The sequence below is a fragment of the Buteo buteo genome, chromosome 7 (genome assembly GCF_964188355.1).
Source record: "Buteo buteo chromosome 7, bButBut1.hap1.1, whole genome shotgun sequence".
Lineage (NCBI taxonomy): Eukaryota > Metazoa > Chordata > Aves > Accipitriformes > Accipitridae > Buteo > Buteo buteo.
In genome coordinates, this window is record NC_134177.1 from 40,175,770 (window position 1) to 40,188,166 (window position 12,397).

The window sequence follows — 12,397 nt, forward strand, 5'->3', positions numbered from 1 at the left end:
GCATGGGGAAACACAGCAAGAGGTGGCTCATGAGAAGCCGCCAGTTAAAAGCTTATCCTAGCAGCTTATCTGACCACTGCCACGTACAAGGCAGTGTGTTATGGCAAGTGGTTCTTCAACACATGCTTTGAGCACAAAGACGTTCCTTGCACTGTGCATGGTTTTCAGTTCAGAAAAGGGAATCTTCAAAGTGTGAAATCTGCCCACCTTGAGAACCACAGACCCCTCAAAAACAGTGAGCCATGAGTACTACATGGACTGCAGCACTGAAAATAACTATTTCCCAGCTCAGAAACCCATAGAGATGATTTTCAGCCCAATGGCCCTGGAGAACCACATGTAAACGTAGGGGGGAAAAAAAAAAAATCCAGCTTTCCTCAGAGACCTAACACTGATAAAATCCTTGAGCCCTGACTCTAATGAGTGCAAACTTAACCACTCCCCACAGATCTGGATTAACCACCTTCTACTGACCAGCAACTCTTTTCTAATTAAAGACCTCAATCTAAAACTGATTCCTCCCTTCTATCAGTAATTTCCTTTTCTCCAAGTTAGCAGGCATGTTAATTACTAGTCTAGAAATGCTCATTATACAGCTCCAAAATTTCTCAGCATATGCAGTCTGGCTACCTTTTATATTCACTTGCCACTGAATTTTAGAAGGAGAGGGAAAAAAAAAGTAAGACTGACTGTAGCTCTGGCAGATCTCATTACAATGTATTTATTCTTTAAATCCAGAGATGCTAATATTTTAGATAACTTAAAATCTATTTTGTATCCTCTTGCCAGCAGTAACTGACAAAATTATTTCTAGCTCATATTACTGCAGATGCAGCCAACAGGTAATTGCACACAAATGCCATGGGAATTAGCGTCCTGACAAGGTGTTTAACACTGGGGCTCTTTTGTAAGGATTGCAGCTCCTGATTTTGAGTAGCCACGATTCTCTTCCTTATCCTTATTCAGTTACTGAGGGGAAAGCTTTAGCAACAGAGTATAAGCTGCTCCCAACTTCAGTGCCAAGAGGAAAAGATGTAGCATAAGGACTGCAGAATGAATTAGTTACTAGGCAGCAACAGAAAGAGTTGAAAGCTTTTTTGCATTAAAAGCTTTAGACCCCTAATAGTACTAATATTAGTTGTCCTTTCTGCTTCTGCCTTCAGCAGGGAGATTTCTGAGTATGCTGAACAGCTAACTAAAAGATTTTTGAAGAGCAAGTGGTTACCGTGATGCACTCCCACCCCCAACCTGAGAACGGGGAAGAACAGCATGTATGAGCAGAGGCACACTACAAGCCGGTAGTGCACACACTTGGTTCGTTCCCAGTATATAATCCCTTTAACACTACACCTCTTCAACACTTACTCATCCTTCTTCTGATGGGAGATAAAGCAATCCTTCAAGGTCTTGTGTAACTGCAGTTGCCCCAAAGCCCAACAAGAAATTAGGAAAGGACAAAGCTAAGTCAGTTTGTATTAAAAACCAAAACAGCAGGCCTTCCATTTCCTGTACAGAATGGGCCTCTTTAAAGAGATTTGTATAAACAACTTTGCATTTTCTTTGAAAGAGAAAAAATGAATAAAGATTATGTGGGTTATAAAGGGCAAAAAGACCTGACATGAGCTTTCTCCCTTATAGTCTTGGGCAGTGACTAGCAGCTGGGTTTGCCCATGCGAGTTGGAGATTTGGCGCTCCTGTGAGTTCAGCCTCCAGTGGTTCCCAGATGTTGGGTGTCACAAGGGATGCACAGCCTGAACAAGAATCAAAAATTTCCTGCAGCTGCCTATGTGGGAATGGGGACTCCTGCCCAGGTCTAACCAGACTGCTCCTCTCCCAGGAGCCTTGTAAACATCTCCCCAAATTTCCCAGCTGCATTATAGCTGAGCAGGGGTGGTGGAAGCCACCACATGAGGAAACACTGCCAAGCAATCAGGAGATTTCTCCCCCACCTTTAGGATTCATCTGCAACTCTATGACACTTGGGCTCATTGAAGAGGCAGGAACATCTCACCATCTGTGAGCTGTTCAATGGGTCTTCCCATCAGCTGAGAGCTGAAAGGAACCTGTCCTACACTGCTTTGAATGAAAAAGAAATGAATCAAAATGCAATGTAGTGCATGCGTTCTCCCAACCATAACTAACTCCTCATAGGTTTATACCCAGGAAAGCACCACTCACCTAGCTACTTCTGCCCATCTACTCAAGGCAATGCTATCTTGACTCTCTTAAGCCACATTCATTGCAGACATCTCCACAATTCCATGCTTCCACCTCTATCTCACTGTGCAATCTGAAGGAAAACCTCAGTCTCTAGCGGATGGGTCAGCCACCAGAATGGTCATTACTGGAGTGCAGAAGTAATGAAGATAACTCCAAATAGCTAGGTGAGGAGGTTATCTTTCACTCGACACCCTTAACTTGCCTTAAACTGACAGATTTTCATGTATCTTTTCATGCACATTCAGCATCAGAAAGAGGCAAACCATTTTCTTAGTCATCAGTAAAATCATACTGGATGCCCAAATTCAGGCTCCCCACAACCATGCTCCTGCAGAGCTGCTCACTGTAATTCTCATCGCTGAAAGTGGCAATTTGGTATGCTGTGACATGGTACAAGGAGGCCTTAGCATCAGCTAGTAAGGTTTTACTGTCCTTTTGCTAATAGTAAAGCAGAAAACCACAATAATGGGGTGTCTTTACAAGGTGAGCTCACATCAGAGAAGCCTGGTGTGCCATTAAGTAACACCACTCAGTTTTTTAATTTACCAAACAGTCTAGAGCACTGCATCAGTATGCAGCATGCTCTGCTGAGCACCCTTGAGACCCTCCCCCAACTCTGGCTTCCTCAGCTTGCCACTGCTGATTGAGGCCTGAAGGTTTTACGTTGAAGGAATGGGTAATTTGGTAGTAAACACCACCAAGGCAATGTACAACACTGCTATAGTCAGAAAAGATTTGAGGTCAGCAGACTGTTTGAGCATGAGCTATGAGAGTCAAGCCCTGTACACAGTATACTCAAGAAGCTAGTAAAAAGACCACTCCTTGCAAAACCTGAATTCCTTGAGCTGACTAAAAACCCCTAAAACATTAGCTTCCATAGTGACCTGAAACAACAGTGTAAAGGAAGGCTGGTAACACCAAAGACCAAAGCTACCCCCACCCCAGCTCATTTTGCTTTTGAGGCAAATCTCTGACTAGGAGAGGTAGCTGTGGAAAGCAGCCACTGCTTTTCTTCTCCAACTGGTAGACTTGTGCTTCCTGGTCCTGGGTCAATGCAGCCAGACTTGATTTCATAGGCAGGGAGAAAACAACTCGGCTTCCAAAAGCTAGTTATTACAGAAATAGCTTTAGTTGCTAAGAATAGCAGAGAAGTGGTGTCAGAAAATAGACAAGGAGCAGCATCGCACACTGATTTATCAGTGCAACAGCAAAAAATAGCACTCCAAATGTCACTTTGGGAATATTATTAAGAGGTAAGCCTGGATACTCTTGCCTCTTGTAAAGCACACTTACATTTGTCATTAATACCATTAGTGCAAATAGCACTGCTTACCTGAATGAGGAACCACAGGAACAGGCTCAACAGCAAACCAGCCGCAGCCCAGGACTACTGTACTGCCTGCTCTTGCAGATCTAACCCACTTCCAGGACTATGATCACGGGGAAGCATTAAAGCCCCAGACAATAAGCCAAAGCATTTCCTCCTCCCCCCCCAAAGGTTAGACAGAACCTTAGCAGTCTAGCCATCTTCTTTTAATCCCAGTTTTCAGCAACTGGGCTTAGATGGCTTGTACACTCCCCTTGCTTAATAGGCACCAAGTGAGAAAGGTAGTTTTACCAGTCCTTCCCCATTTCATATTCCAACAGCAAAGGATCCCTGTACTTGCCTGTTCCAGGAAACCAGCATTATTCTACACAAGTGAGGCTTGTAAAGCTGCGCTGTTGCTGAAGCAAAAGCTCTTATAAAATCAAAGAAGTGTATCCTTCTCAAAAAGATGTTTCTTTTTACCACAGTCATCCTCCTGGAAGTATGCCCTTGCACCAGTTATCCAAAGCTTCTGCTTTTTTATTCAAACTCTCATGTCAAGAGGGCTTACAGCCAGCACCTTCTGAAAAAACATCATAGCTTCTCCTCACACAAGAACTTTGATACTTCCTCTGTCTTCTGACCCAGGAACTCAGACACTCCATACCCAGGATTAAATTCTACAATGAAATGGTCCCTTGAATGACCTGCAAGCCCCTACACAATCAACAAAACACCACTGGAGTGTTATAAAAAAAAATAATCTTTGCACCTTTTGGACTGTTTGCTAGAAAGAAACAACCAATACTGCCCATTATCACCATGGTTGCCTCAACTTACCTTCCATGGTGAATTGGCAAGTGTTTGCGGTGGATCCCGTGGCTCCCCTCCACAAAAGCGTTGGGTGGTTTGTGGTACACAGAAGCCAGAGACCCAATATGGCAGATCAACTCATCTAGCAGAGTCGGTTCAATCAGATCGGTCTCTTCAGAAATAAGTGGCTTTTCTGACAGGACCACTTCTTTGGCAGTCACTGGATCAGTGGAGAGAAGGCGCCAATAGATGTAGCCACGATCCCGCAGGTCTGGGTTGTCAGAATCCTGGGACAAAGCAATACATCAGTCACAGGTTTGAGGCAGACTAATGCCTGTAATCACTTAATTTTTCTAGCAGTGATTCTGCTGGATTAAAAAAAACCAACCATCCAGTTGCGACAGTCACCAATTTCAGAATGATGATACAAACTGCTTGTTGTGAAGAACATCCCAAAATTAAAAGTGAGAACCAAAATATTAATGCCTAGCTTCCTGCTCAGCAGGTCAGGGAGCAAAAAGCCTAGGATTTACTTCCCACATTTGCTCCAACCCACAGAGCCATCAACTACTTTCCAAACTCTGTGCCACTTGACATAACAGTAAGTATTAGGAGAAATCCAAGGGGGTGTAGAGAGAAGAAAAGAACGCGAGTCAAAATGACTCTGTCACATACTAAGAGCAGACATGCAATACTGCATATTGTAACAGAATGATCCAAGATTCCTGGAAATATATGACTTACCCAAGGGCACTGCTGGACAAAAAGACACTGCAGAGCTACAGGATGGATCTTAATAGGCCATATTCTTCATACTAAAAGAGATCTTATTTATCCTACCTTTTAGTTATCTAATGACACATGGAAAGATGCTAATGATACACAGTTCAGATACTTCATCAGTTCTCCAGCTGTCAATAATACCCTTGTTTTACTGCAGATACTTCTGCCTCTGCATGAAGTGCTTATTATTTCTCTCCTTTTCAAATAGCTCTGCCCAGAACAGCAAAGTGACTGGTGATAGTTTGCAGCTAGTGTTCTAGGGAGAGGGAGGTGGTGTGCTTTTTATGTTGTAGTGCAACATGTTTTGAACTGTTCATGGAAACAAGAGCTGGGATTTTTAATCCCCACATCAGCAGAATAATGGGGTAAATGTTTCCGAGGCTTTCCCCTAAAATTCTGGCAACATATTGTATACCTCATTGGCGTTCCTCCTTGTCATTTCTTTTCTTCTTCTGTGATCTCATTCACGCTGCTGCTGACCTGCTATAACCTGCCTCTCTGCCGTCTGTCTCAAGACATTCTCGGGCACACAGCAAAACCTCTATTTGTAATGAGACTGAGCACGCTAAGCTCATTTTGCTTGTAAGGACCTAGATACAATGTCTGGGTCAACTGATAGATTTCTCTGCAGTGCTGTTTTTCAGTTTGATGGTGGAGTCGTGGACTCTTTACACCCTTCGCCCTTAACAATTCCTACAAGATTCTCTGCAGGCTGCCTGCGGCAGGCAGATCAAGATCAGGCAGGACTTCTACAAGGGCAGGCATGAAAGACCACATGCTCCTATCTACTTGCAGGCACATACAGATTCAAGACTGACTGTTTCTTCCCACAGCCAAATAAACAGACTTGAAACTTTAGTAAATCTACTGGAACAAGAGGCTCAGATCTTCCCTTTCCACATTTCTCCCAATTCTCCCCTCTCCAGGGTCTGCATGTGCACCTGTGGTGCATACCAACAAAACCATGCTAGCTTAGTTACCCACCCACGCCACACAGACAACAGCTATGGAGATGTAGAGGCTCTGTGCCATCCATTAGGTTATGAGTTTGCCAGGGACCTTGATCACTGCTACACATCTGTGTCCCTCCCATCCCCAGCTGCTTCATTGCTATTTTCACCAGTGTTGGCTGGATTAAGCTGGCTCCTGCTACAATCACACCTGCAGTTTGCTGAGACACTCAAAGTGCAACAATACCTAAGGCTGGGGAAAGAAACACACATGTAATTACTCTCCCACTCAAGTGAAAAACAGTATCTCTACCTAGAAATCAGACCTTGAAGCATGAGGCTTTTTAGTGTTTTACAGCCAGTTATCCTACACTGACTTATTATTCACATAAAATACAAGAAGCCAGACTGAATCAACATTTGTGACAAACAGAGAAAAAACAGACGCCTATTATATTCCTAGGGTGCCATTAAGTGTTTTGTGACTCAGCATAGTGGGTTTTAACACTTAGTACCTTTCTTCTGTTGACTTAGACAAATGACACAGCATGCCCTTGGCCCACCCCTCTCTAAAGAGAAGCTGAGAGCCTGCCTAATAGCAGGTTTTGAAGCAAGAAAAGCAGTTCTTGCCACTGACCAATGCAACACCCCCAAAGGGATGAATAAAAGTTTTAAGTACTAATAGTCCACAGCCATGACTTCTGGCAGCAAAGACAACCAAAAAGGCCCGCTGATGATTGACTCCAGGTTTTCTGCTCAGAAAAAAATCGCAGCCTATTCAGAACAGCTGGGAGACTATTTCCATCACTTGACACAGCAGGTCTGGAGAGGAGCTGCTCTTTTTGGACTACACCATCACACATTTACCCCAGTCATTACAGACAGGGAGCGTAGGAGGATCAGCTGAGGTCTTCCCCACTCCTGCCACCACATCTCCACTTCTGTCCTCCTGAACTACAGCACTTCTGTCTGCCAGCTCAAGCCCAGCCCCGCCTGCAGTGATCTGAGCTCATAACTCAGCACCTCATGCATAATGAATCTGGGATCTTAACCCACTGTTACAGCCTCCAGCAAAGCTGCCACATTGGTTGACAGCATCCAAGTACAAAGGAAAAAAACCAAACCTCAGTTCTTTCTTTTTCATAGCACTACTTATGCTTTGCTGTTCGCAAAACAAAGTCTTTGCCAGGCCCTTTCCCTCTGTCATAGCTCCAGATGCAAGCCACCTTCAAGGAGAAAGCATTTTGGTTTCTTCGTAACTCTACCCTGTCTCTAACTTTTCATTTGGTGAGGGAACAAGGAAGGAATTAGGATGAAGCAAGAGCTAAGGAGGAGAGAGCAGATGCCAGGTGGCATGGTAACAGGCACAGAGCAGCTCTTAAATGGAGTCGCTATGGGAGAGAAACACGCTTGAATCCTATCTACTGCAAAGCTGATTGGCTTGGCAGATGGGAGACACCACACAGCAGGCCAACACAGCGTCTGGAGGGCTCTGGTTCACTGGATATCTTGGCTTACCTGCGTGGCCAGGCTGAGGACCTGCTGAACCAGCTCCTGTGTCTCCGAAGGCTTTTTTAAGAACAGCTTCACTATAGCAGTCAGCAGGGTGAGCTGCACCTAAGAGAAAGGGAGACAGTAGAGATAAGAAAATTCATCCATGCTTTAGCAACACCTCCCAAGTCTCAACATCCTTTACTGATATGAAACTCAAGTCCTATACTTTATAACAGCATTATACTATTCTTTGCCAGTGAAACCCATTACAATGAGACACAGAATCTTGCCTGTTGCAAAATATTTTCGCAGACAAGTCCCTGATCAGCACACTGAGATTTATGTGATACTTTTATGCATCTCATCACTATTCTTCTGTATGTTCTGGTCCCTAGTAGGGCTATTACCCAAGAAGCATGCAACATCTAGAAACCCCTCCTGTTCTGTCTTATCCTTCCAAGAAGAGAAGTTTGGGAGATACAGACAACAGAGCAAGTCTACAGTCTCCCAAGAGTTTTATTTTAGCCAAATATTGAAGTTTTCATTGGGGGTTTTTTTCTGACCACTGCAATAATACTTACTTTCCATCCCATACATACACTGCATGAAACACTACAGATAAGATGTACAACACAATTTTACCTGAGTACTTTCATCATGGAAGCCCTCCAAAAAACTCTCCAACAGCTCATCTGCATTGTCAATTCTTTCTGCATATTCGCCCACTATCCAGATCATGGCAGCTCTGGCATCTGGTTCATCCAGGGAATCTAGGTTCTCACACAGAGTGGCAATGATGCTTTCATACCTGATTTGTCAGAGTACAGGTGGATTACTGGGGTTATTTCAACTTGTTACTCCATCTCTGCACACATAATTCTGCAGAGAATCCTGCACTGAATTACAATGTCTTGTATTTCTATGCAACAAGCAGCATTTTCACTCAACTACGGAAGATATTCCTAGGCTTTTTCTTTTTCCAGGCTGAGTACTAAGATGTCACAGGGTCCTCAAGAGCTTTGCAGTTTCATTAACCAGCAAGAGCACCCAGATGTGGAATGCAAGACAAAGCTGCCTCCCTCTCCCTGTTTTGCTAAAGGGAACATTTGATCATCCAACAGTTCAAACCATGAGTTTGTATCAGATCCTGCAGCCTCACTGGCATCTTTAGACTGGTAACTCTAAACTGCATATTACACTTCCCGAAAGGCTTTGCTGTAAAACAGACAATACCCCACACTAATTATTTAGCTTCCCCTATTCCCATGCGTGGGTATCCCTGTCATAAGCAGGCAATCTATCTTGTAGCTGACAGCAGAAATTGCCAGAGAGGCCTGCAGATGTCCCATATTACTTTTTTAGGTGATCATGAAGTCTCTGCTGAAAGACACTGCTGCTGTTCTGTAGCTGAAGAGACAAAACCTTATTGCAGAAACAGCTTAAAAGAAGCTGAGTACTGCCCAAGCCAGAGAGAACACTCCATGGAGAAAGCCAGCAGTGTTCTGTTCAGCACAATCTGACTGGGATCTCAGACCATGAGAGCCATGAACCTTCATGGCCTTGTATAAGCCTTCTAGAGCAGACGAGCAAAACCAGAAGCCTGATGCTGTAAACTTGGTCAAACCTTCCTTCTGGCATTCTCTACAAGAGCTTTACTAGCTTTTGATTAAGGCTTATACTCAGCATCAATATGGAGTGGTGGGGAAGGAAGCTTTCAATTCAAACTAATAATGTGTCAGGGTGATACCTCATCTAGAGCCAGCCTCCGAATCCTACTCTACCTAGGACCTAGAATCAGAATGGACACTGCTTTTCAGAAAAACAGCCACCTTTGCTTCAGAGCCCTGGTAAGCTATGCTGAGTGAGTTTTACATTGCTCTATTCTGATGCTAGCAGACAAGAGCTTCCCAAAAACCTTATACTACTTTCACGTACTTGTTAGGGTACTTGCGGAAGATGTCTCTGATGACCACAATGGCCTCCTGGACCACATAGTTGACCTTGGTCTGGATGAGGTCTAGCAGTGTGCTCACGCAGCGCTCTGCAGATTGCTAGAGAGAAGAACAGAACAGTACAACTAAAACAAGCTGAAGAAACACTCCTTCCCAGCCCATAGCGCACATTGAGGCACAAGGCACGCACAGGAGAAAAGGCCCAGAGTGGTAAAACAAAAGGATGACAGCTACCAACTCAATATGCATGTCCAGAAAAAAACTACAGGTTGACAAGTGCTTGTGTATTACAGTGGAGATATCAGCAGACTCCAACTCCTGCAAAAAGTAACAGTTGAAGCAACCATGCCAGTAGATAGCTGGATCACCACACAAGAAATGCATTGCCTGCATTACTACTTATATCACCCTCTTGCTGGCTAGCAGTTGAAAAAGGCCACTGAATGAGCTCTCCTGGACTTGCCCAAGCTGTGGCAACCAAAGCTGGGAGAGTTTTGACAAGGACTGCTGGAACGTGTCTGGGGAAGCTAGTAGGCAGGAGAAAACCATGCTGTCAATCATGCTGCAAGAACAGCAGCAAAAAGCAGCTCACACCAGCAAGAGGTTCAGTATTTTTGGGGTGAGGTCACTAGCAACATGAAGATACAGCTATAAATAGAAATCCAGCTCTTGCTAATGCAGCTTTCACATTAATTAGTTCAAAATTGCCAGCCACAGGCACTGTAACATAACAAGGACTGGACACTGGCATGGTCCAGGAACCAGAACTTGAGACAGCGGCAAATAATTCAGGGAGGTCTATTCCCAAACAGCTCAGTGAGGCAGGACATCACAGGAGCAACCCACTCCAGCACCAGAGAGTCTCAAATAAGGACAGCAATTTGGCTATTAGCAGAGCACATATGAAGCCTCATTACACAGCTGGTGATTAATGTGAGAAGCAGACTGCTCATGACACTGCCTAGGCAGTCACCATCAGAACATTCATAAAGCATTCAGGATCGAGACAAATATCGTAGGGCACAAACAATAGCAACGTAGGTGGATTTTTCAATTCGAGTGAGCTAACAGTGCCCTTCACTTTCAGAGCACTTGAAGGCTGGGCAGAAGGAGGAGGAAGAGGAATGCTCTGGCATTTAAGTCAAAGGAATAATTTTTTTGAAAATGGACAAAAATCTCAAGGACAAACCTCAAGACTGGTGGAGCTGAATTTGGGACAAGCAGAGACTGAAACCTTTTGCTGATTTCTTGCCCCCGTGACTAGCTATGGTATCTTACAAACACAGCCTACAAGCACAAACACTGGCAATGCTGGCGTGGGGATCAGCCAAGAGAGGAGACACTGTAAACCAGCATTTGCTCTGTCTTTGCAAACTGGCTCTAAAGGTCGTAAGGCTCTCCCCTGCAATTCACACCAAACAGAAAAAAAATCCAATACAAATGGCGTCAGAGTAAGGAGAGGTATCGTGTAATTTTATATGATTGGTAACATTTTTTTTATGATACCTCTCCCTCCTTAGCACAGCTTTACAGGTACTGTGCCACTACAGAGTCAGTGAAATGGCAATCTGACAACATCCTACTCTGCACCCTTCTCCTGCTCAAGAAGGGATTTGAGGCCTGTGACCTGGAAGACTCTTCCATTTCATTGAGACTGACCATGAACCTGCCTCCACACAGACTGACATTGCACACAGTAGGAACCCCACTCAGAGTCCTTGCAAGATAGATGCTTCAGAGCTTGCAATTTCATCTCTTGCCAGTTTCTCAACAACTTTCACTAGATGTTTTAACACATGGCCCTGCGGGCCTTGGGGCACTTGGGGTAAATCTGTCCTAAGCCAGCTCTACAGAACTTACAGCATCAGTCACTCTTTGCAACAAGCAGTCCAGCCCTGTCAAAGCCTACAACTAGCAAAGCTTTAAGAGCTGTGGAATTCAAGGAAAAGCAAATTAAGGTTTATTTTTCTTTTCTTTAGACACTTCAAAGCATGATTTTTCCAGGAAGAGCACAACATCCACTTTGAAATTATGCAGTATTGATTTTTAGCCCAAGAGTCCTTTGGAAAGTGAGCAGTCATGTGGGCATGAGCACAGTAGAGCAGTTCCTCTAACAAAATACATCTCAGCTCACCCCATCCCTTGTAAACACACTGCTACTTGAAGGTGGACCTCCCTGGGGACTGCAGTGTTCTGCAAACTGATGAAAGAGTGCCCCAACCAGAACAGCACTCAAGTTGGAGTGAGGAAGGACAACCAACCAACATCAAAATTGCTTTGTTTTTCTGTAGACACCAGATGAAATCCTGCAAGATTACTGAAGTAGCACACACCATGCTCACAGCTGTAAGCCTCAATGATTTCTAAGAACCAGACTGCTGGCAGAATCTCCTGGAACCGGGACAAATCCCCTTCTAATATGGCTCCTTCTGCTTCTCCTTTGCTTCAGAGGAATCACTATTCTTACTGCATCCACTTAATTTCCTTTTCCTGTAGGAGTGGTGCTTTGTTTCCGTACAATCAAAGCATCAGATGACTTCTTCATCTAGTGCTGTCAATGGAGCAAACTGATACACAAGCCAGATACCTTCACCTCGGGCTGTCAAGTCTAGATACACCACACGGTTTGCTGTAGACATACTCAAACTAACTCTGAGCCCAGCTAGACTATCCATGCAAAATGATGTTGTTCTGACATCCCCCAAATCAATATGACTACTTAAGCTTGGGCAAAACCCATCAGCCCTGCTAGTCAGCATGGGTATCGCTTACATTTCCAAAACAAGCGCTACCTCTGCTGTTAGTACCATGCGCTGCTGCGCAGCAAAGGTAACGCCACACTTGCTCTATGGTGCATGTCACAGCAGACAAATTTATTT

At 44.3% G+C, this 12,397-nt stretch overlaps 1 protein-coding gene across 3 annotated transcripts in view; it reads right to left on the reverse strand.

Moving 5' to 3' along the window:
* The window catches only part of AP2B1 (adaptor related protein complex 2 subunit beta 1), an 82,414-nt gene that overhangs the window by 38,537 nt on the left and 31,480 nt on the right, over positions 1 to 12,397 (reverse strand). For all 3 annotated transcript variants that reach the window (XM_075032553.1, XM_075032551.1, XM_075032552.1), the window contains exons 10-13: positions 9,502 to 9,617; positions 8,209 to 8,374; positions 7,591 to 7,689; positions 4,367 to 4,626 (exon numbers count right to left, since the gene is read on the reverse strand). In XM_075032553.1, the coding sequence (XP_074888654.1) occupies positions 4,367 to 4,626; positions 7,591 to 7,689; positions 8,209 to 8,374; positions 9,502 to 9,617 (641 nt within the window). The remainder of the gene's footprint in view (positions 1 to 4,366; positions 4,627 to 7,590; positions 7,690 to 8,208; positions 8,375 to 9,501; positions 9,618 to 12,397) is intronic.